The sequence below is a fragment of the Danaus plexippus genome (genome assembly GCF_018135715.1).
Source record: "Danaus plexippus chromosome 16 unlocalized genomic scaffold, MEX_DaPlex mxdp_31, whole genome shotgun sequence".
Classification (NCBI taxonomy): domain Eukaryota; kingdom Metazoa; phylum Arthropoda; class Insecta; order Lepidoptera; family Nymphalidae; genus Danaus; species Danaus plexippus.
In genome coordinates, this window is record NW_026869852.1 from 83,519 (window position 1) to 107,316 (window position 23,798).

The 23,798-nt window shown below is 35.7% G+C and overlaps 1 protein-coding gene across 1 annotated transcript in view; it reads left to right on the forward strand.

Annotated features, from left to right (window-relative positions):
- The window catches only part of LOC116771829 (midasin-like), a 24,736-nt gene continuing 938 nt past the window's right edge, over positions 1-23,798 (forward strand). Inside the window, 42 exon segments of the mRNA XM_061528264.1 lie at positions 1-174; positions 263-519; positions 602-850; positions 919-1,214; positions 1,577-1,779; positions 2,004-2,167; positions 2,247-3,751; positions 3,823-3,988; positions 4,063-6,358; positions 6,435-8,172; positions 8,272-9,904; positions 9,978-10,183; positions 10,279-10,411; positions 10,497-11,133; positions 11,521-12,023; positions 12,088-12,264; positions 12,426-12,835; positions 13,009-13,148; positions 13,527-13,753; positions 14,005-14,213; positions 14,590-14,807; positions 15,178-15,348; positions 15,648-15,848; positions 16,179-16,393; positions 16,466-16,628; positions 17,209-18,344; positions 18,628-18,751; positions 18,866-18,995; positions 19,077-19,149; positions 19,488-19,551; positions 19,553-19,702; positions 19,777-19,875; positions 19,952-20,119; positions 20,197-20,544; positions 20,753-20,924; positions 21,201-21,337; positions 21,544-21,663; positions 21,870-22,051; positions 22,461-22,513; positions 22,516-22,668; positions 23,110-23,315; positions 23,388-23,741. Coding sequence (XP_061384248.1) covers positions 88-174; positions 263-519; positions 602-850; positions 919-1,214; positions 1,577-1,779; positions 2,004-2,167; positions 2,247-3,751; positions 3,823-3,988; positions 4,063-6,358; positions 6,435-8,172; positions 8,272-9,904; positions 9,978-10,183; positions 10,279-10,411; positions 10,497-11,133; positions 11,521-12,023; positions 12,088-12,264; positions 12,426-12,835; positions 13,009-13,148; positions 13,527-13,753; positions 14,005-14,213; positions 14,590-14,807; positions 15,178-15,348; positions 15,648-15,848; positions 16,179-16,393; positions 16,466-16,628; positions 17,209-18,344; positions 18,628-18,751; positions 18,866-18,995; positions 19,077-19,149; positions 19,488-19,551; positions 19,553-19,702; positions 19,777-19,875; positions 19,952-20,119; positions 20,197-20,544; positions 20,753-20,924; positions 21,201-21,337; positions 21,544-21,663; positions 21,870-22,051; positions 22,461-22,513; positions 22,516-22,668; positions 23,110-23,315; positions 23,388-23,741 — 15,873 coding nt within the window. The 5' untranslated portion in view covers positions 1-87.

Below are 23,798 nucleotides of genomic sequence, written 5' to 3' on the forward strand. Positions count from 1 at the left end.
TGATTGGCACGTGTAGCGCACATTGAATTACCGGCAGTGATGTTTTTATTTTTTAGTTATAAAACATATTTTTTTTAGAATTTAAAAATGTGTGAGACATTATTGGTGGCTTTGAAAAACATTGAACTAGAAACTACAAACTCTGAGCTTGCAAAAACATGTCAACATGTACTGGTGAGTGCAGAATTGCAGTCTTTGTTATTCCATCCCTACTGAAGTATACATTTATAAAAAGTGTACACATAATTAAAAATATTTTCAGGAATCATTGAAGAATGATGTAATGAAAATAGATGTTCTGATAGAAAAGCTATCAGAATATATTGCTAATTTTGAAGATGTTTTACTGTTCAAAAAATATTTGCCAAATTTGCTTCTGGCATTGGTTTCGGCGAGGATTCCACTAACAGTTGTATTTTCTAATCAGAATTATGATTTATGTACAGACTTGGAAAAGACTCGTCATTTAGAGTATTCAGTAGTCTTGGGACTTCTAAGTGATCATCCTGACATTTTGCAGTAAGTATTAATTAAACATGGTTATATAAAATGATGTAACTTTCTTTATTTGTATAACTTACTCTTATATTTACCTTATCAGGTATGCACTTAAGTACTTTCAAATAAATTGTATACCTCCATATGATGTTTTCATTCATCATGAAGACTCCTATAATGTGGCACCAAAGAAGAGAAGATTACTTGATTTGAGACAAAAGATTACCGATCACCATATAGTAAATTGTTGTTATGCTTTACTATCAAAGTTACCAAATGAGCTATCATCAAAGTGGGATTGGACGAAATTCATAATAAATTTTAGTAGCCATGAAGATATGAAGATAAGATGGTAAGTTTTTTAAATGTGTATATGCAATGTATCAAATATATATTAATTTTAATACCCATTGTTGCCAGGATGGTTAAAGAATGTATTGTTATTCTAACTAACATGACGGAAGTCCAATCACATTTGTTAACCGAAAACCTTAAATTGAGTGAGGAAGACGATCTTAAAAACATTCCATACTCTAAGGATATATACATTATGAATGGTAATGATGAAGAATTAAATGTAAACACAAGTAATGTTGTACACATCAGTGGCATAATGTTACCTGTTTATGATAAAACCAATATACAACCCGGAAAGCTAGTTCAAGTTAAAAGTACTGTAAATAATTTAAGGAGTTTAGCTCTCGCTGTAGCTTCAGGTAAGAAAGCATTAAGCATCTGTATTTTATTAATCTTTTGAAAATAAATATAAATAAAAAATGCTATTTAGAATTCATTTTGAAGATATAGCAGTAGGTAAAGACAAGTTTTTAGTAGTAAATTAAGCGATGAAATTATTTTTTTCAACATAATTTTTTATTATATTGTTAAGCTCTGTTAATCTCTCGGTTAATCTCTTATAACTGAAATGAGATGAATTGAAAACTAGTAGAAAAGAAAAAAATTACATTGATGTAATCTTTATCAAGATTTTAATGTGACTTTGTTTTGTCTTTAAAATTCCAATTAGAACAAGAGCATGTGAAAAAATACAAATTTTTTGTTGTGTTTTGTGTTACAGGTCAAGCCTTGTCACTTATGGGTCCTGTGGGTTCTGGCAAGACATGTCTAGTTGAACACTTGGCAGCCATAACTGGTCGGAAAGGAATTGCCTTTAAGAAGGTGCAACTTGGTGATCAGACTGATTCAAGAATGTTGCTGGGATCCCATCAATGTACAGATGTGCCTGGAGAATTTGTGTGGGCACCAGGGGTATTAACTGAGGTAAACATTAAATACTTCTGCTTAATGTTATATTTAGAATTTCTAATCTTTTTGAAACTTAACTATTAGAAATAATATGCACTGAAGCAAAATAAAATCAGTATTTGAGAAAAAACATACAAAAATAACTTTCTCATCTTTAATCAGGAATTTAAGAGAAAATGTTGTAAGTAACTCTCGCTAGTTGATAAGTTTATTGATTTACTTTAATTTATTCTCAAAAGGCTGTTCAAAATGGGCACTGGTTATTGTTGGAAGATATAGATTGTGCTGCATTAGATGTAGCATCTACATTAAGTTCCTTGTTGGAACGGAACACTTTGTGTGTACCTGGGTATAGAGATTCCTTGCCGGTCACACCCGGCTTTCAACTATTTGTTACGCAGAGGTAAATATGATTTGATTTGTTAACCACCCAAAACTTATGTTGATAACATTAAAATAATGCAAAAAATTTGCCCTCTTAGGACAATGGTTACAAATTATGGGTTTCAAAAGAAGATGTCAAATTCAAGCACATTGTTACAAAAACATTTAACCCAAATCAACGTTGAGCCCTTGTCGAGGAATGAGCTAGCTGAAATTATACAAACTAAGTATCCAAATTTGTCAACAATTTGCTCAAGAATGATTGAAGTTTTTATGATGTTCTCTGTAGGTAGTCATGATACTTCCTTACACGCTACTTCTGGGTCGGAAAAAGATTGTAACAATATTGTGCTTAGAGGTTCACGTCTCATTTCGACAAGGGATTTGATGAAGTGGTGTGCCAGAGCAGTTGTAGAATTTAATGTATCTAGTCCTGATTCAGCCATTAAAGTTCTGGAAGATGCCCTGGATATATTTACGTGTTCTATATCCTCCCCAGAAAACCGATTAGAGTTGGCTAAGAAAGTTGGTACATGCTTGGGAATAGTTGAAACTAAATCAGAGTTCTATGTGAAACATTACAAACCTAACGTGTCCTTACATCCAAATGTACTGGAAGTAGGAAGAGCTAAGGTACCAAGACATGAAAAGAGGGTAGAGTCGATTAATTTTGATAATAAGCAAGTTGTGTTTTCTTTCACCCGCCAATCCGCTTGTTTGTTAGAAAAGATAGCCTGTTGTGTCAACTCAAACGAGCCGGTTCTCTTGGTGGGAGAGACAGGAACTGGTAAAACTTCATCGATACAATATTTAGCAAGACAAACGGGTCATAAACTCGTTGTGATCAATATGAATCAGCAATCAGATTCAGCTGATTTATTGGGAGGCTACAAACCGGTCGATCTAAAATACGTAATCAGACCAATTAAAGTAGAATACATCAAAATGTTCAAAGCTTTCTATAACGTCGAGAAAAATAAGAAATTCATTAATCATATAGATACCTGTTACGACACTGAAAACTGGACATCTCTATTGGCCTTAATGAAGCAAAGTCATAAAGCAGCCGTCACTAGATTGACAAATGAGAAAAATCACGACCTGTTACAAGTGTGGGTGGCGTTTGGTCATAAGCTTTCAAAATTAGACCAGCAAGTGAAATCCGCGTCAAGATTGACGTTTGCGTTCATTGAAGGCTCATTGGTAAAAGCGATGCAACAAGGGCATTGGGTATTGCTCGATGAAATAAACTTGGCTTCGGCTGAAATATTGGAATGTTTAGCGGGTTTGTTGGAAGACAAAAGTGAGAGCATTGATTTATTAGAAAAAGGGGATAAAGTGCCAATACAAAGACATCCGGATTTCACTCTCTTCGCCTGTATGAACCCCGCTACTGATGTGGGAAAAAAAGATTTACCGGTGGGTCTAAGGAACAGATTCACTGAGTTCTTCATAGATGAACTTAAAGAAAGAAATGACTTAATGCTTCTCATCGGTGATTATTTATATCACATGAATCTTAGTGGAGCAACATTAGAAGCTATTTACACATTTTATTCCAGTATTAAGAAGGAAGCGAAACTTAACCTAGTTGATGGTGCAGGTAAGAAAATATACTTAACGTTATAATTTTTTTTTCCCCAATTGAAATAACGTATATAATACATTTTGTAGGAAATGCTCCTCACTACTCATTGAGAACTCTATGTAGAGCATTAACAGCTGCTGCCAAAGCAAAATGTGGCACTGTGGCCAGATCATTGTATGAAGCATTTTGTCTCTCTTTCCTAACACAACTTGACAGGTCATCACATCCTAAAGTAGAGTCCATGATTGCCAAGTGAGTACACTTTACGTTTAAGATATAAAAAAAATATTGTTTAAATAATTACATATTCATTTCCTTATATTCAGAGCCGTTATCGGAAAGAAGAATGTCAATTCAATTCTAAAGCAACAAATACCGGAACCTAAAGTTGACGGTCAAAACTATTTGCTCTTTGAAGGACATTGGATACCGCAAGGTAAACTGCCAATCGACATACCAGACGGATATATTTTAACATCGACTGTACGAAAGAACCTTCGAGATATTGCACGGATTATTTCGTTGGGACGTTTGCCTGTTTTACTTCAAGGTGATACATCAGTTGGTAAAACATCGCTCATAACGTACATCGCTAAAGCATCAGGAAATTATTGCGTCAGAATCAACAATCATGAGCACACAGATTTGCAAGAATACATTGGTTCGTACGCTACCGATTCTACTGGAAATTTAGTGTTTAAAGAAGGAGTTTTGGTTGAAGCTATGAGGAAAGGCTATTGGATTATTCTCGATGAATTAAATTTAGCGCCTAGTGATGTTCTTGAAGCGCTAAATCGAGTCTTAGACGATAATAGAGAGTTGTTTATAGCTGAAACTCAAGAAGTTGTGAAAGCCGATCCTAACTTCATGTTATTCGCTACGCAAAACCCACCAGGATTGTATGGAGGACGTAAAATGCTATCGAGAGCTTTTAGGAATCGCTTTGTTGAGCTACACTTTGATGAAATACCCAGAGCTGAGTTGGAAATAATACTGCACCAACGATGTCATATACCGCCAACATATTGTAAAAGAATGATTGAAGTAATGGCGGAACTACAAGTTAGAAGGCGTGGCTCGGCTGCTGTTCAGGGAAAGGATGGTTTTATTACTCTGAGAGATTTGTTCCGATGGGGTCAAAGGTATAAACATGCCTCGAAAGAGATGTTAACTACAGAAAAATTCTACGATTGGGATCAACATATAGCCGACGAGGGATATCTCATATTGGCTGGTAAGGTCCGGCAAACAGATGAAAGAAATATTATTGAAGAAGTCATAGAAAAACATATAAAGAGAAAAGTAAATCCCGAAAACTTATTTAGCTTGCACGATAATACATCTCCGGTAACAAAGTCAATACTAGAAATGATTCTTGGTAACCAACTAGACGCGTTCTCTCATATTGTTTGGACATTTAACATGAGAAGACTGGCTGTACTAATCGCAAAAGCGTTCATATTCTCTGAGCCAGTTTTATTAGTTGGAGAAACAGGCTGTGGAAAAACTACAATATGTCAAGTTTTGGCTACATTGAGTAAGAGGAATTTATTATCTGTTAACTGTCACATGCACACAGAGAGCTCTGACTTTTTGGGTGGATTGCGACCAGTTCGGCAATACAATAACGATGGAAGATTGTTTGAATGGGTGGATGGACCTTTAATTAAAGCAATGGAGAATGGTGACCTGTTTCTGGCCGATGAAATTTCGTTGGCAGATGATAGTGTTTTAGAAAGATTGAATTCGTTGCTGGAACCCGAAAGGCAGCTCGTTATATCCGAGAGAGGAATGGAAGACAGTTCAGATATCGTTGTTATAACAGCCGTATCCAGTTTCCATTTTATCGGTACTATGAATCCTGGTGGGGATTTCGGTAAAAAAGAGTTGTCTCCAGCACTCCGTAATCGCTTTACAGAAATTTGGTGTGATCGTGTTAGTTCTAAAGAGGACCTGCAAAAAGTGCTAGAAAAAAGTGTTGGGAAAGGAATCGCTTTAGGCAATCAGGAAGACGGAAGTTCAGGCATTGGCAATTGCATATTAGACTTCACAAATTGGTTGAAAAATTCAGAAGTGACCAATAAATTTCCTTTTAGCATACGAGATTTACTATCGTGGGTCCAATTTATTAATGTGACCGTATCTAAAGGTTTGTTAGATGTGCCAGAAGCATACGTGCATGGTGCTTGTATGACATTTTTGGATTGTTTTGGCACAACCCTCACCGGACACATAGAATCTGATACACTACTACTATTACGTAAAAGTGCCATAAATTTCCTATTAAACCAAATAAAGACATTTGGGAACGAATATACTGAAAGTTTAAAGGATACACTTAGTAACCAAAAAGCAATTTTTAAATCCGAAATTAGTAATAACAAGTTTGGAATCAAACCGTTTTATATTGACTGTGGACGATATTCGCGTGACAGCGACAAAACATTCACATTTACTGCACCTACCACCGGTTCCAATACACTACGACTACTTCGTGGTTTGCAGTTAAACAAAGCAATACTTTTGGAAGGAAATCCAGGGGTAGGCAAAACAAGTTTAGTAACTGCTTTAGCCAAGTCCTCAGGTCACAAGGTTATACGCATTAACTTGAGTGATCAAACGGTAAGTAAAACACAATTATTATAATAATTTAATGAGATATTTTTTTTAAATAAATATTTATAAAAAATTTTTTTAGGACATCACTGATCTCTTTGGAACAGATTTACCTTCTGAAGATGGATCCTTTACGTTTAAAGAAGGTGCTTTTCTAAATGCCCTTCAAAATGGAGATTGGATACTTCTAGATGAGTTGAACTTAGCGCCACAAGCGGTGCTCGAAGGATTAAACGCTTGTCTGGATCACAGAGGCGAAGTGTTTATACCTGAACTTGGAAAAACATTTAAAGTTAAGAAGGAAACCAAATTATTTGCTTGTCAAAATCCTTTAAAACAGGGTGGAGCTAGAAGAGGATTACCTGTTTCATTCCTTAATAGATTCACTCAAGTCTACATCGATACGTTAACTAAAGAAGATCTGTTATATATCGTAAAAACACAATATTCCAATTTACCACAAGATATTTTACACAAAATAGTTGAATTCAATTGCAAAGTCGCTCATGAAATTTGTGAAATACAAACTTGGGGTCATAAAGGCGGACCTTGGGAAATGAACTTGCGAGATATACAGAGATGGTGTGAAGCTCTTGTAAAAGATTTTGAAGACGGACAAGGAATATCTCCAGGGAAATACGTCGATATGTTGTATGTTAATCGTATGCGTACAGTGGAAGACAAACAAAGAATGATTCAAGCGTTCGACGAAATATTCTATCCTGTATACCGAAGAAGTGATACTAACCCTCAGGTAGATATCAAAGAAGACGAAATTATTATAGGAGATGTCATGATAAAGAGAAACAAAGACAAGGCTTTTAAAAATAGAAGATCCGTTAAAACTAATTTGCTGCTGTTACGAAATCAGTTGCCCACTTTGAAGGCGCTTGCACAAAACGTTAACATGAAGTGGCTATCCATATTAGTAGGACCCACGGCTACTGGGAAAAGTAGCATAGTTCAAGTACTAGCAGACTTGACTGGAAATGATCTTCACGTCGTCCCAGTTACATCAGCTATGGATGTCTCAGACCTTCTTGGATTCTTTGAGCAAGTCGATTACAACAGAAACATTGAGAATTTGTATGAAGATATAGAAACAGCAACTATTCAGGTTGCCAGAGATGTATGGATAAAACAAAACACAGAAGGATGGAAATCAAATAGGTTACTTAGTAACTTGCATCAGTACAAATCGATTCAATCTAATTCTACAGATAAGAAATTTTGTAGCGATGACATTGAGCTTTTCAATAAAAAAATTAAATTTCTTCTTAATCATTGCAAGAAAATACAGGAATCGGCAAAATTTTATTACGTTTCAACGGACCGTGTTGAAAAAATTTTGCATAATTTAGAAAAATTACAAAACAGGGTATCAAAACTATCTTCGGTAAATGCAGGCGGTAAATTTGAATGGGTCGATTCCTTGCTCGTCAAAGCAATGGTTGAAGGATCCTGGCTTTTGTTGGATAATGTGAACTTAACGTCGTCAGCTGTTTTAGACAGACTAAACGGTTTATTAGAACCGAATGGCGTGCTTAGTGTTCCAGAGAGAGGTGAGATAAGTGAAATTAAACCGCATCCAAACTTCAGGGTATTCTTTACAATGGATCCGAAATACGGGGAAATCTCTAGAGCCATGAGGAACAGAGGTGTAGAAATCTTCCTATATCGATCGGATGACTTGGATCTGGGTTTATCAGAAACAATGGACTATCTAGACTTGGTTGCTTTACTGTCATCCTGTGGCCTTCCGAATCAGTATCATGACATAGCAATAAGATGCCACGAGTCCTTGACTGATTTTATTCAAGGTAAGCTTAGGGTTATTTTATTAGTATTTTAGATTAATAATTTATTATAAAATCTTATTTGATACATCATATAAAGTCGGATACATAATCTAATTACAGGATTAGAAAGACCAACTATTTCTCACCTGCTTCAGGCCGTTTATTTGACGTGGCAACAAATGGTACGAGGGATTTCATGCAGGACAGCGTTATTGAATGGTTTTTCAGATGTTTACATTAAACCAAGAACCGGCGGTGACTTCGCCTCCTCTGTAAATACATCGTTAGCAGAAATGAAAAATAGTATGTTGAAAGCCTTAGAATTCGAATTAAGTTCAGAAAAATTTGAACCGATTGTTAGCAAAGATGTCAGCCATACATTAACAATAAAGGGTCTTGCGACGTACTCTGCATATGAAGTCGCAAAGCAAATTGCTTATCTCGCAATTAAACAGGCAAATGTTAAAATTTCTGAGAGTACATTATATCCTGTATTCAGCATTCTTACATCATACCAGAAGTGTCCATCGGAGCTATTAGAGACAATTCATTTTATAATAAATCAAGGCATTCAAAAACATAACAAAAACTATTTGAAATCCTTATCGTGGGGTTTGAACAAGCAAGCTTATGAATATTTCAAGACGAGAGAAGTCATGGATATGTATAAGAGATTTTTGCCAGAGGCATATAAATTAAATGAAGATGATATTCATAACTTAAACACGAATTTCATTCTACTGTATATACAATTAAAAGACGTTGAATTAAGCGGTACTTTGAAAAACACTGGCTTTTCTGCTTTGGATTATTCGAATGCTGTATCCCAAGGAAAGTTAACAGACGATTTTATAGAGTATCCTATACTCAAGAATTGCAAAGCTTACCTTCAAGTAATAGACAAATATATAAAAAATACAATTAAAGCGGTTGGACCATCGTTGCCTGATAAAGCAGTGGGCTCAGTGATACAACTATTAAATTGGAGAGAAAGATTAATTAAGATCACTAGCATGCCCATATTTGAAACATCAAAAAGCAAAAAGACGCCTATTTTGAAAGAGGAGATAATTCCATTTTTAAATGTTCATAGTAAATGGGTGCAAAAGTATTTGCTTGGAGGACTTTTCAAATTGCTCGGGGGAAAGAATGTTTCGAAGAAGTTCTTAGTCGAAATGGATAAATTGGATTTAAACATTGCCAAGGATAATTCGAATGTTGCCAAAGTTAGCAAAAAGCTCAGGAAGTATTACGGTCAACCAAAACTGTATAAAAACCATGAAGAATACGAATTATGTATTGCCAGAGAAAAAATTTACAATAAAATAAATTTGGACATGCATGAACCACTCGACCGACAACTAAGCAACATATCTCAAATATATAAATCAGATATATCTTTAGCTTATGACGTACCAAACCAAGAAACAATTGACGAATTCGAAGAAAAGCTCGCACTGTTGACATCAAATACAAAGTCAGAGAAATTGTTATCAGAAGCAAGACTTCTTCCTATCAATGCATATGTGATACAGAGAATTGTAAACCTATTGCAGCCGCATTTTCTAGAAATAATTAACAAGTTCTCCGACGAAGACTACGAATTCGAGAATGATATCCGTTTTAACATACAAGAGATTATGTCTAGTCTAATCCATCTAGGAAAAGTAATCAAAGGATTTCCACCCGCCTTATTGAATCAGTTGCAAGTTATAAGAACAGTTCTTGAAACAAATAAAGAACTCGACAATGGGTAAGTCAGTAAGATTCAACAATCACTGTTAATTAACAATAATTCTATTTATATAATATTCTCTTATTTTTAGCATATCGTCGTTGCCGGTTGGCTTTTGGATAGAATTGAATAGAATGCTAGTGAGCTCGCCCGCTACATATCCTGTACCGTTTTTAAAGATTAATGATTTTCTAAATTCAGAAGACCCCATCCCTGTAAACAGCTCAAGACTCTCTATGAATCTCTCCTTAATGCCATTCTACCTTCAAAATCTTACCACATGTTTGGACGTCACGGGTAAGCTTTATATTATATTCAAATGCATTTGTTTCAACTTTTCGATAACTGCCTCAGGTTTGCATCATTAAAATGGTTTCATAATGTTATTTCAGCCTCTAATTCGGTCATGGCATACGAAAGCGTTGCTCTGAAGGACCGATCGGAGTATTCGAAGCAGTTGCAGACTGTTTTGAATATTTTATGGAAAAACTTCGGTACATTGGACTCAACGGCTTTACTGAAATTGTAAATATTATTGTTTTTTTTATATTTTGCAATTTTATTATTTAATCTTCGCATATATGTTAACATAATATTATTTATTTTACAGAAAATCGGACGCTATATTCGAAATAAAAAAATACGAACAGCTCATTGATTGTCTGTCATACATAATTTCAGAAAATTATACAGTAAATGAGAGTATAATAGATAACTGTGACGTCATAACTAGAGAGATACAATTATATTTCATAGGAGACGCGAATATTATAGACATGTTGAACAAAGCTAACGATGTGTATAAGCAGCTTACGGGCTCTGTCGCAAACGAAAGTGAAAGTCATATGAGGGATAAAACGAAAATATTGACGGCTGAATTATCACTGGTGACTAGTCTCCTGTTCCTTAGAATAATGGCAGAAATAAGTCCCATAGACCACGTCGAAAAGTACAGACTCAAAGTTAAATATATAGAGGAAGATGTAGATATATTCAATAAATTACTGAGCGTGTATTACCTTCATGGGACTATATCGGGCGGGATCAGTGAGAATAGGAACATAGAGACGGCGTCCGAGGTGACCATGGATTGTTTCAGACAACAAAACAGGGAAAAGCTGAAGAATGTACATCCCTACTGCGAAATTATCATGAATCTCAAAGAGGAGACCGCGTTGAGAGTACATAAATACGCCTCAGGGAATACCTTCCGCCCTAAGGAACCATCCTACACCAGCTTTATAAAGGTTTGAACTTACATAATTAACTATACCCGTAAAACAAGCACGTACGTTAAAATATGTCTCCTTAGACACGTAAACGTAGATTTTTATGTTGTATAATAACTGTTGTTTAAGAATAAAAAATTTCACTTCACTGTCTGTTTCCGGGCGCGCCTTATTGGATTAAGAATTATGTTAATGTTAACCTAAACACAAATATGATCAAAAATCTATATTCGTCGGTTTAAAGTCACTTCTGTGTTGCCACGTGTGACTCTAAATTCCTTACATATGAATTGCAAGTTAAAAAACTTTTTTTTACATTTTTTACCTAATTGAAATAAGATTTAAAGAATTTTTAAATCGTTATACTTACAATTCGTTTATAAATTAATTAGGATTTTTTTACAGGATTGCAAGCACTTTACAAAATCCGTCCTATCGGATAAATCGGTCAAGACCCTGTATACCAATCTTTTGTCAACATGCGGTACAATGTACGACATTATACAAAGCGGCACTTACGAGAAAGCCCAAAACCAATTACAAAACGCGCAAACAGTGCTGACGGAAACGACTTCGTGGCTGCATTCTGTTAATGCGTTCAGCAAAAAGATTGTCTCTTATTCCGATGCTTTCCCAGACTTAGCGAAACCCTTACAAAGTTCACTGTCTCAAATAGTCTACAGTGTTACATCATTAAAGGATCTTATTCGAGAATATATTGTGAAAATCCAACAAGGTCCATTTTTGCCTGAAATGTTGACGTCTCTTCTAGTGTATCCCAATACTATACCGTCTCTAGCTTCAAGGGAAAAGCATCTTAATAGATACCTGTCATCCAATTTTAAGCAGCTCTTGAGTAGGAATGTTGTAAGTGATGTTGTGTTACAAACTGAACAGGAATATATTGAGTAAGTAACATAATAAAAATTGATGAGAAAATTAAATAGACATATTAATTGGATTTGTTTATAGGGTATTGAAAATGAATCTATCAGAATTCAGTATGCACAGCTTGTCCATGGAACGAATTGATAAAATTAGTTTGAAGGCCGTGCTCACAACACTTGACGCTATTACAAAATCATGGGAGAAACAACGTCAGGATATTGAGAGACAAAAACAGGATGAAGAGGCCTTATATGTTACCAAGTAAGATAATATCCTGTTTCTACACTAACTTTCAATTTAATTTTCTATCATTAAGCCATTTTTCTCATAGTTACCTAAAGTATTTTATCTATCTTCTATATTACAAGGACCATAATATAGGTATTGAAAACTTTGTATCTCATGCAATTTCAATGTTCCAGATCGAAATGTGAAGACGAAGACGAGGAAGCTCTAGCGCAGGAGGAGATCAGGGAAATGTTCCCTTCATACTCCGACTCCGATTTCGCGGAGTTCAAACCGCCGACGCTCGAACAGAGGAAAGACAAACCAAGGAATATCAAACCCAAACTATTGTTATCCCCTGACGACGTCTCCCTGATATACAGATGGCATTCGAACTTCGTACGGAATCTAACAAACGCGCAATGGTTATCCAGCCCAAAGAAGTTGGTTGCGAATGATGTTGTGACTCCGCTGTTATTGCGTTATCCAACATTTAGCAGGGTTATACAGGGGGCGTGGGAGACGTTGGATGTGACTTTCGAAGGAACCATTCTACCCAGCTTAATGGTGCTAGTGTCGCATATTAAAAACAAAGTCGATGGAATTGGTGAGTGTCTAAAATATGCTAATTTTATTGCTGGTGGCTATTTTTTGAATACACAACTTTCCGAAATTTCAATTCAAATGGAAAATATAAAATGAAAAATCCCTCGATACGAGGAGGATTAATCATAGTTATAGTAAGTTTTCGAGTAATCTTGTAATGTTTCTATGTTTTAGGTGGAACAGGTCAAAAAGTTGACTTCTACCGCTCACCTTGGATTTCCGAAACAAGAGAATGTCTTCCCCTCTTAGAAAGAGTCAAAGAAGCCACTAATGAGTTGTTGGATCAATGGCCAGACTTTCCGACTTTGAAAGATGTATGTGTAACTATGTAATACTAGTTTCCGTTCGTGACGCCGACCGCGTTACCTACAGTATTGTGTTCAGATCGAATTCCATAATGTAGATATATATAATAGATATATTAAGGAAGCTTCAGCGACATCTATCGTCTATATCACGCAACTTTATGCTACAAACATCTGTTATATGGTGGTACCGAGCAAACCACTTAGAGTGTAGTGATAATTGTGTCCCGTAAAGTCAAAGCACATTGTTGTTAAGTTTCATAAAGATCCGTTCAATAGATTTAACGTGACAGACCAACACATTCATACATTCCCATTAACTCGCATCAAAATCGTTAGGATTATAAACTCTAATTACGATGTAATAAATGTGTTATATGTTTCTAGATTATCATAATTGTAGACAGAATAATCGGTTTTCCGATTACCAGCCCAGTGTCGAGATTCCTGACCGGTTTGGAACTTCTTAGAGATAAAATAGAAGAATGGAACAAAAACGCCCATAAAGGGAACAATATGATTGATATATCACTGGCGGTCGGACAGCAGATCATTAACTGGAGGAAACTGGAAATGACTCATTGGAAGGAGTGTCTCAACAACTTGTATCAGAGGTGAAAATAATAGCTTTATTATATTACAAAATACGAACTACTTATCTCATTGCAAAACAATATCTAAGAATAAAATATTATTTCAGTATTACCCTTTCTCTATAATAATGTTGTTTTTACTACAAAAAGGTCTGGTTATAGAATGATATAGCCATAAAACTATTCCGTTGAATATTTATTTTGAGTAGGTATTTAAGGTTTAAGGTATTTAAGGTTTAACTGTCTTGGGTAACACTTTTTTGACATTTCAGACAACAAGCCGAGGCTCATAAATACTGGTTCTATATGTATGCGGTGATAACATCGTACTTGGAGGACAGTGACATATCATCGGCGAGGGTCGTGTCCGTGTTGAAAGATTTCATGGAGAAGTCCAATTTAGCGGAGTTCGACGTGAGGCTGGACATCGTTTATGTATACCACTGTCATTTAATACATCTGGACGCCGGTCGAAGACGCGGTGAGATTGATCTGTTAAATAATACTCTGTATAGTATATGTTACACAGAACTTACAAGTAATAATCGTAATGAATAGTTTATAGTAAGTTATTTACTTACTTTGATGTGAAAATTTTAATGTTTCAAGAAAAATAACTAACTACACTTGATACCTTTTTTGTGTATAGATAATAATTCATTTTTTTATTTTATGGACGATACGCATACATTTATCACGTTAATTTCTTCAATGTCCAGAACCTAACCATTCTCCCAGGCAAAACCTATCGCTTCTTCCTAAAACTTAATAGATCTATATCCTATACTGCAACTACTGTGAATCTTCTATAATATAAAATAATTGACCTCTATTTATATAAATATATTCTGTTTTAGATGAACTTCTGTCATTGCTGTGGAATACATACAATTATTATCGACAATTCGCTCCACAAGTGGCTTCACATATAAAAGAAAAACGTGCCCCTATAGAAAAGAAGTTGAAGGACTTCGTCAAAATCTGCACCTGGGACAGGGACCTCAGCTACTGGAGTGTGAAGGACACAGTAGACAAGGCCCATAAAGCTTTGCATAAACACACCAAGGAGTTTGAGGTTAGCCTTATTGATATATTTATTGTAGTGAAGCTTCTAATACGACTTTCGACTTTTGGTTGGTTTAAACGTTCAAGGCTCCTGGGGAGGGGGAATAGAAAGAGACGGAGCTACAGTAAATGGGTCGGTCAGTTGTGAATTGTAAGCAATGTTTATAATGTCTCAAAGAAACAATATGAGTTCACTATAAATTTATTTCTTCCCCTTCCTATTTTCACTTCCACAATATGAAAATTCACTTTATCCGCGCGGAGGGACTCCAAGCACTATTTTTTTTATAATATAAATAATTATTGTGTATTTTATAATTTAATTAACTGATTGATGTTTGTTAAATATAAGTAAGATCCTACTTTGAAATTGTCTACAGAAAGTTCTAAAGGAGAGTGTATCTAGTTGTCTCGTGGATACAGCGAGTGAGTCTATCGACCACGTGGGTATTTGGGATAGGCCAAAAAGAGCCGGCACTGCAAGCAACGCCGCGGGCGGAGCATATATGATAGACCTGCAAAACCATGTAGTACTCAATAGAAACATTAAGGTATATAAATACATGTCACTTTTATAACACTTATAATATAAAAATGATAATAGATTCGCTGGTTATGAACGAATTCGGCTGTCTTCTATTCCATTGATTGTAACGATAGCAATTTATTGGTCTTTTAGCGCTCAGGGCATGTAATGGATCACAAATAACTTTTTACCAAATGGACAGAAATAATTGTTAGGCACAACCTTAGCGTTTAAAACTGTCTGTTTGACTTCAGGATATAAACATTAAACACAGCCCAGTTAGAGTTATAAATATATTATAATGATTATTATTCCTTTCTCCAGAAATACCTTGACCAGCTTGAACAGCCTTGCCAATTAATACAAGAGAACAGTCTGCTGGCAAAGATTCCGAACCTGTTGAACAAAGCTCGATCATTATGCAAGGACACCATCGCTAACACTGGATACCCGGCTCTAGTACAGGGCCTAGACGACTTTGTAACCTTGGTTATAGAGACCAGTGAACATTTAGGCTCCTTGGAGGTAAAACATTTTTGTTCTTTTTTTAAATCCTATAAGTTATATTCATTTTATACACGTAATACTGTTTCAATTCCTATTTCTTCACTTATTTGAATGTGTATTGTCATTGCGATTACATTTAATTAATTTCTGATAAAAAATAGTCTTATATCCGTAGCGAATGTCCTCAAGAATAATAAAAGTGAAGAGTATCCTTAGCACCTTATAATCACTGCAAACAGCCATCGATAATTATTCACTGCAAACAGCCATCGATAATTATTCACCGCTAACGTTACAACAAACAGAATATTTTTAAATGTAATTAAAAAATAATACTCAATATTGCAGGTGGATTCAACGTTGCCGAAGGACAAACAAAAGTCGCAAGCCAAAAACATAACGCAGCAAAAGCGTAAAGCCCTATCCGATCTATTCAAACATTTGAGCAAGATCGGCCTGAACTATCGCACCGGTCTCGTTATATTATCGGCTTCTGAAGACATGTACGATTTCACAATACCACCCGTCGATATAGATGCCGCTATGAGCTATTTGAAGAGCAGGTATTTAAAACTATATAACAAAAATATGCGGCTTTGTCCATGTCTCTATTCATACTTCTGTTTCCGTTCCAGGCGTTGTGATCCAACACTAACCCTGCTGTGGTCGGGCTGTGAGAAGTACTTCCAAAAGAACATAGCAAGACATCGGTTGCTATCGGCCGCGTTGCAGGCGCCTCACCCCGACCTCGGGATACAGAATATTGAGAGATGTAAGGGATTCGCTGCACATCTTCTGGTATGATAATTTTATTTTTCATAAATATATTTATATCAATCTGACCAACGTAATCGACGCAGTCGTAATGACTGAGTAATATAATCGTTTTACACTCTGGAATTAGTCACAAATATTTTGTTACTTGTAAAATGTGTAGTGTCCAAAGTATAACAATTTTATCCTATGATAGAAATAAAAATTAAGTCCGCATTATATTTAATTTACCGCGACGGTATAAATAGTGTTAAATAATAATATATGGTTAAACTTATGATCGTGGTGGCCTGGAGGTTAAAGGCCCGCCTCTCATACGTGAGGGCGCGGATTCGAAACCTGGCAAGTACCAATGTGATCTTTTCCGAGTCATATGTACTTTCTAAAAGTATTTAGACACCCCTGACGGACGGTAAAGGAAAACATCGTGAGGAAACCTGGACTTATAATTTCAAATTATAAGTTTGAATTCGCCAACCCGTCTTGCAAGCGTGGTGATTAATGCTCTAACCTTCTCCATGCGAGAAGAGCCCTTTGCTCAGCAATGGGCTCCGCTAGGCTGATGATGATGATGAAACTTAAAGTATATATATTTTATTTCCAGAAATATACGAACACTCAGAAGAAGTCGATTTCCCGTTATACGAGACATATTTTCGATTTACGAACCGTAGCTACAAGTCTTACAAACGCTTTAGAAATAGACTCTACAGGATGTAACATAACTTCCCTTGAAGAAAAACTCAATGTATTAGTGGAATGCTACGCTCATACGAGCATTCTTCTAGAACAATTTAATGTGGTTCTAAAATCTGTTCCGGAAAAACATTTGAATACCGATTCCGAGCCAAATTTCGACAAAGTGCTATCAAACTCACCTTTGGCTGATTGTTTCAAGGATAGCGATGAATGGCAGTCTCTTAACAAAAAAAATAAGTCGATTATATCACTAGTTGATAAACAAAAGGCATTGTTAAACAAATTGTCCCGAAACCCAAAACAAATCGAAGAAACCATCAAGTTACCAATGGTTTCTCAAATTCATATAGAAATTACAAACGAAGCTAAGAATAATTTGGACGTTATAATAGAGAAAAGTGAGGAAATAATTAAAGAATATCAGTTTGTTTTCAAAACGACGGTCATAGAAGACTTCACACCGCATCACCCAATACTAAGAAGCCTTGAAAATATGGTGGCTTACATTAAAGATATACAAGCAGAACTTGACAAATTGGATGAACCAATAGACCAAGAAATGGCTGAAACTGATAGCACCATCTTAGAGCAGACTGAAGATATTGTGGCTACAATGCTACTGGTGATACAGTCCTTGTACAAAAAACATCTGCCACCAGAGAGACACGCGGAGAACATGGATGTTATAAACGCTATTAATGAAATTATAGATGAAGGTGAAAAGGCCGAGTCCAAAGAAATTTTAGAAGATAATCATTTAAAGGAATTACTGCAAGAGAAAATATCGGCTGATTCAAGAATGTTGCAATTAGAAACGCTGGTTAACAAACTGCGGCAACTTCTGATTAATTATGTGCAATATATTGCGACGCGGTCTGATGTGGAGGAAACTAGAGCTGTGGTTATGAGATTGGTGCCGATATTAGAGCAAGTTATACTATTTGTCCAATATTTTGTATCCCAAAAAGTAGCCGTGCATAGAGTGTCCTGTAAAATGCTGTTAGTGCTTTTGAAGATTTTCCTGGATCTGGCATCGAAAGGGTAATTATAACAATATCATTTAGGTTAAATATGTTGACAACATTAAAATGAATAAGCTGGGGCTAAATTTATATAAAACTATCTAAATATCTAAGGTACAGAAAATTAAAAATAATTTATAGGCGATAAGCTTTCATGAATTGCAAAAATTAAATAATTCCAATAAGTTATTCCAGTGAAGCTGTCTGCATCATATTTTACTTACGATTATTTTTCAATAAATTACTGTTATAGAATGTTTAAATCAAATGTTAAACTAATATTTCCTTATCTTTCCTAACAGTTTCTGCAAACACTCAGAATTAGATTCAGAGGAAGGCGAGGGAGAAGGCAGTACTGGAGCCAGCGGTATGGGACTTGGTGAGGGAGAGGGACAGAAAGATGTCTCTGAGCGCATAGAGAACCAGGTGTGAAGAAGAGATAGATAAATAATCGTTTTTCGAAACGAACGATCATTGACTTCAACTCTGAATACTGAATTTATTACACACTAGTTAATAATTCTCTTTTTGTTTTCTAAGGATCAATTGGACGACGCACATAAACCGGGCGAAGAAAAAACCGAACAAGATAAAGATTGCAAGGAAGAAGAGAAGGGAGTCAATATGACTGACGACTTCGATTCCCATTTACAAGACGTCGAACAGAAAGGTTGATAATATAGTCATATAAATTAAATTATAACTATATAAAACTATGGGTTCTGTATTTAATAATTCTATTAAATTCCAGAACAATCTGATGAAGAAAATGACGACGACGATGCCGATAAACAAATGGGAGACACGGACAATGCAGCTGAAAAGTATGTGGATATCAACAATACTTTGCCATACAGTAAAATATTTATTGTACAGCGTGATCTGAAATATCACACCTGTTTTCAATCTATCTTAATCACATCTATATATAATTGAACACACAACCAAATTCTTTGAAATTGTCATAAAGTCGGATAACAAGAGTTGGCACATAAAATACATGTTAAAAAATATTCAGAAAATAAAACGGTGAAAATATTTGGTTTTAAAATCGTATAAGTGACCGTTACAGCACTAGTTTACCATCCTGTATAACAGAATATTAACAGATTTTGTGTAAAGGTAATTTAATCTTCCCTATTGTTTATTTTTCAACGAAAAGGCTCGATCAGCAAATATGGGGATCTGAAGACGAAGAAGATATAGACGAAGAACAAAATAAGGAACGACAAGGAAGAACGAGGCAAAGGTGAGAGTACTGGTGAGAAAGAAATGGGCGCCAAAGAAGAAGAACAAGGGAAAGACGACGGCAGTGAAGGAAAGGAAAAGAAAAAGAAAGATATAAATGAAATGGAACCGGAAGTGGACGATGATCATGTTAGTTCATTTGACGCTTTCGTCAATTATTTAAGTTTTGATTTTAACTATATAGTAAATATTTTATTTTCAAGGTTGACCCCTACCACGGCAAACAACAAGAACTACCTGAACCCGAAGACTTTGAAATGCCTGATGATTTAAATTTGGACGGCGAAGAAAAAGACGATAAGGTAAAAATATATTGTTTCGGGAAGTCGTCATAGTAATCGTTTAATAAGATAATAGTAAATTAAATCTCAACTTCAGGATGGAGAAACTGAAACTGAAAATCCGTTTGAAATTGATGCGATGAAAGAAGCAATACAAGAAGAGGAAGAGCAGAAAGAAAATGACGAAGAAGATAAAGATAAAGGAAATAAAAATGGTCTGGAAGTGTCCAGTGATGAAGAAGCTGAAGGAAATGATGATGAACAGGTAGAATGATGGTGTAATATAAAATAGTTTTGAAAGTCAAAAGAATTGGGAACCTATATTTGTGTTTATTTTTACAGAACAAAGAGGAAAGTAATGAAACCGAGCAAGATAAAGAGAAAGAAAACGAAAACGAAGAAACGCCGGAAGAAACAGATGATGATGAAACGCAAGTGGATGAAAACAACCCGGAAACGGAACCAGAGACACAGGATGACGCAGAGAAGGAATTGCCAAAGAATCCAGATGACATAACGAAAGATGAAGAAAAGCAAGAGACTAACCAAGATCCGAATCCAAACGCGGATCCTTCAAATAGGGATCCATCAGCAGAGGATAAAGTTGAAAACGCAGAGATGGAAAAAGGAACAAATGACAATGTCCAAATGAACACAGAACCTATAAATGATGAAGATGCAGCGCCTTACGTGAGTTACATTAGTGACTTTTGAGACGGATGTAAATTCAAATATTACCTGAACGTTCTTTTCATCTTGTTCATCAACAGATTATAACAATATTTATAATCCAACGTAGCTTTAAAAAAATAAAAAATGTGTCATACATTTGTAATTAGAACGCTATTGCAAAATATAACCTGAAGTATATCTCGGAACTAATAAACATTTTATTTAGGAACAACTCCAAGAACAAGTCGGCGATAACGTCCAGTCAACAGGTCGGTCGGAACTAGATAAGAGTGATAAAGGACATAGAGGAGATAAACAAGCGACCAGGGCGGATGCGAACGAGGAAAGGACGAAGTACGAAAACAAACCCGGCAAGACACACCAGGACAGGAGCTTGGGTAGGTTACTGATATAACATGTCACTACCTCTTATGTATATATATTTGAAGCAGAATTGGACTTCATGTTAAGATATTTTCATATGTTTGTAAATACTACGCCTTAGTGACCTATATTATCATTTAATTCTATAGAATGCATCGCCAAAAATAGACTTTTTTCAAATCAGTGAAATAACGTTGTCTTTAGGAAGATTCGTAAATTTTTGCTATTTACAACTGTTTTATCTAAGATTTTTTTTTCTTTGGTTATTTACTTGTTACTCACGACCTTAGGTGATATCAATGAAAAGAAACACAAACAAGTCCATACACTTGAAGCGGAGCAAGATGGAGGCGAAGACACTGAACAAAAAGACGAACAGGCGGATGCATACCAACACGTTAAAGAGGCTAACAAAGACGATATACAGGTATATATAACAAACATCACATACGTTATGTTACAATACCGTCTCAAAAAAAATTGATGTAGGAAATTAAAACAATTGACTTTTTATACTGTGTGTTCATATCTTTAGGTACATATAACCAACATCAAATAAATCACGTTATTCCAATAACTGTCGTAATAAGATAGATAGGAAATTGACATTTTACTGTGCGTTCATACCTTTAGGTGGTGGACGCCGCGACGAAGGAACAAGCAGACGAACAACCGGTTTTACGTGAAGATAAAGATGCAGAGGAATTGAAGGATGATGAAGTGCCCATGGATGTAGACGACGACGATATGACGGTGACTTTGACACTTTGATTTACCGACGTAGAAAGAAATCACAAAAAATTTGGCATTCTTATCAATGACTATTTAATTTTACTCATTATTGCGTTTTTTTTGTCAACGAACATCAAATTCGCAAAAAAAAAACCATTTTTATATGTTATTAAACTGATGTATTTCTTTTTTTACGTTTAATACATTATCGCCAAAATTTTGAACAGGTGGAAAAATCTGATGAGATCAAACCAGAGAAAACAAAGGACTCCAAGTCTAAGGACGATAATAAGCCTGGAGATAAGAAAGACGGCGAGGACACGACCGGTGAAACTGGCTTCGAGATAGATGGTACCACCGTTTTGACTGAAACGGTACCACGAGGAAGAGACACCACCTACCACACCAAGTAAGATATTACCCGTTAAATTTAAAAAAAAAACTCTTTCAAGTCGGTAAAACAACGATTCTAATTATAGTCTGACACTTTACACTTTTGGGACATAACTCGCTTAGCATAATACGTACTTAAGAAGTGATATGCCATATATATATATATATATATATATGATTATTATAAAATAAGTCTGAATACAATCAGATTATAGTTACTTGATTTACAATATTAGAATTTGAGCGATGCATATCATTAGCAAGTTGACTCATCTGAAGTCTCAACACTATTTTCTCACAGATTTATAAAAATGGCTAATAAATATTATCAGTTGCGTTTTAATCCTCATTAGCCATTATTTTGTCTTCAAATGCGAGACCATAGCTCCTATCATTTGTTTTAATTCTATTTATTTTCTAAATAGGCTCCAAGAATCGTCTCAACAGGCGGAAGACATAACGATGCAAGAGTACATGTCTTAAGGGAATGGCTCGATTCTGGTTCTGCCGATGTAAGTGGCTCGAGTTCCGCTGCTTGGCGGTCTGTGTGGACCCAGAGCAGTGTCGCTGCTCGAGCACTCTGCGAGAGACTGCGGCTCGTGCTCGAGCCAACAGGCCGCTCGAGAAGAGCCGGTTGGTATTACTAATAAGCGAATAAAGCAACTTTGGTGTTTATAATGCTTTAAACATTCCTAACCCATATTTTGATATTGAAAATCGCACTCCCAAGACTTTGAGCTATCGAACTTAAGCTTATGACGTTTATATTTGATTTTTACATGTATTAATGAAATTATTATATTAAGACTTAGTATGTAGGTATTACAAAATCCGACCAATGAAAACCACAAACGGTAGAAAGTTGAATAAAAAAGATATTAAGAATCTCACCCATCCGTTATAACAACTTACAAGGGTCTAAGCAACAGATGGGTTGTGTCCAAGAGTTATAGCGCTGTTTAAGTTTTGTTTAACATATTTGAAGTCTTTGGTGGTTTAGTCAATTATTTGGACCAGTCGTTGATGCCAGCTTGTCACTTGTATGGTACAATCTAATACCTCTTTTTCTTCCAGGTGATTTCCGTACCGGTCGCGCCATTAATATGCGTCGCGTCATCCCTTACATCGCGTCACACTTCAGAAAGGACCGCATTTGGCTGAGAAGAACAAAACCAGCGAAACGAGAATATAAAATAGCCATAGCGATAGACGACTCCAGTTCAATGTCCGACAATAGAAGCAAGGAGCTTGCTTTTGAGAGTTTGGCTTTGGTTTCTCAGGTAAATTAGTAGGCAATAGATACGTCCAAACACGTTAATGATGCGTTGTTATTAATCTATTTATAATTACAGGCGTTAAATCTGCTCGAATCTGGTGATCTTGCCGTTTTAAGCTTTGGCGAAAAACCAAACCTTCTGCATCCTTTCACTGAACAGTTTTCCGAACACTCCGGGTCGAAGATTCTAGAACAACTCCGCTTCGAACAGACAAAAACAAAAATAGCACAATTACTAGATTTCTGTACAGTAATGTTCGACCAACAGACCATGAGGAGTGACGCTTTAAACGCCAAGCTGTTGGTTATCGTCAGTGACGGGAGAGGAATATTCTCAGAGGGGGAGACTAGGGTTTTACAAGCGGTGAGGAGGGCGAGGCAACAGGGCATATTTCTAGTCTATGTCATTATTGACAACCCTGACAATAAGGTGGGTTCACCATAACATTATTAATAATACTTTAAGTATATGAACTAACGATGGAAT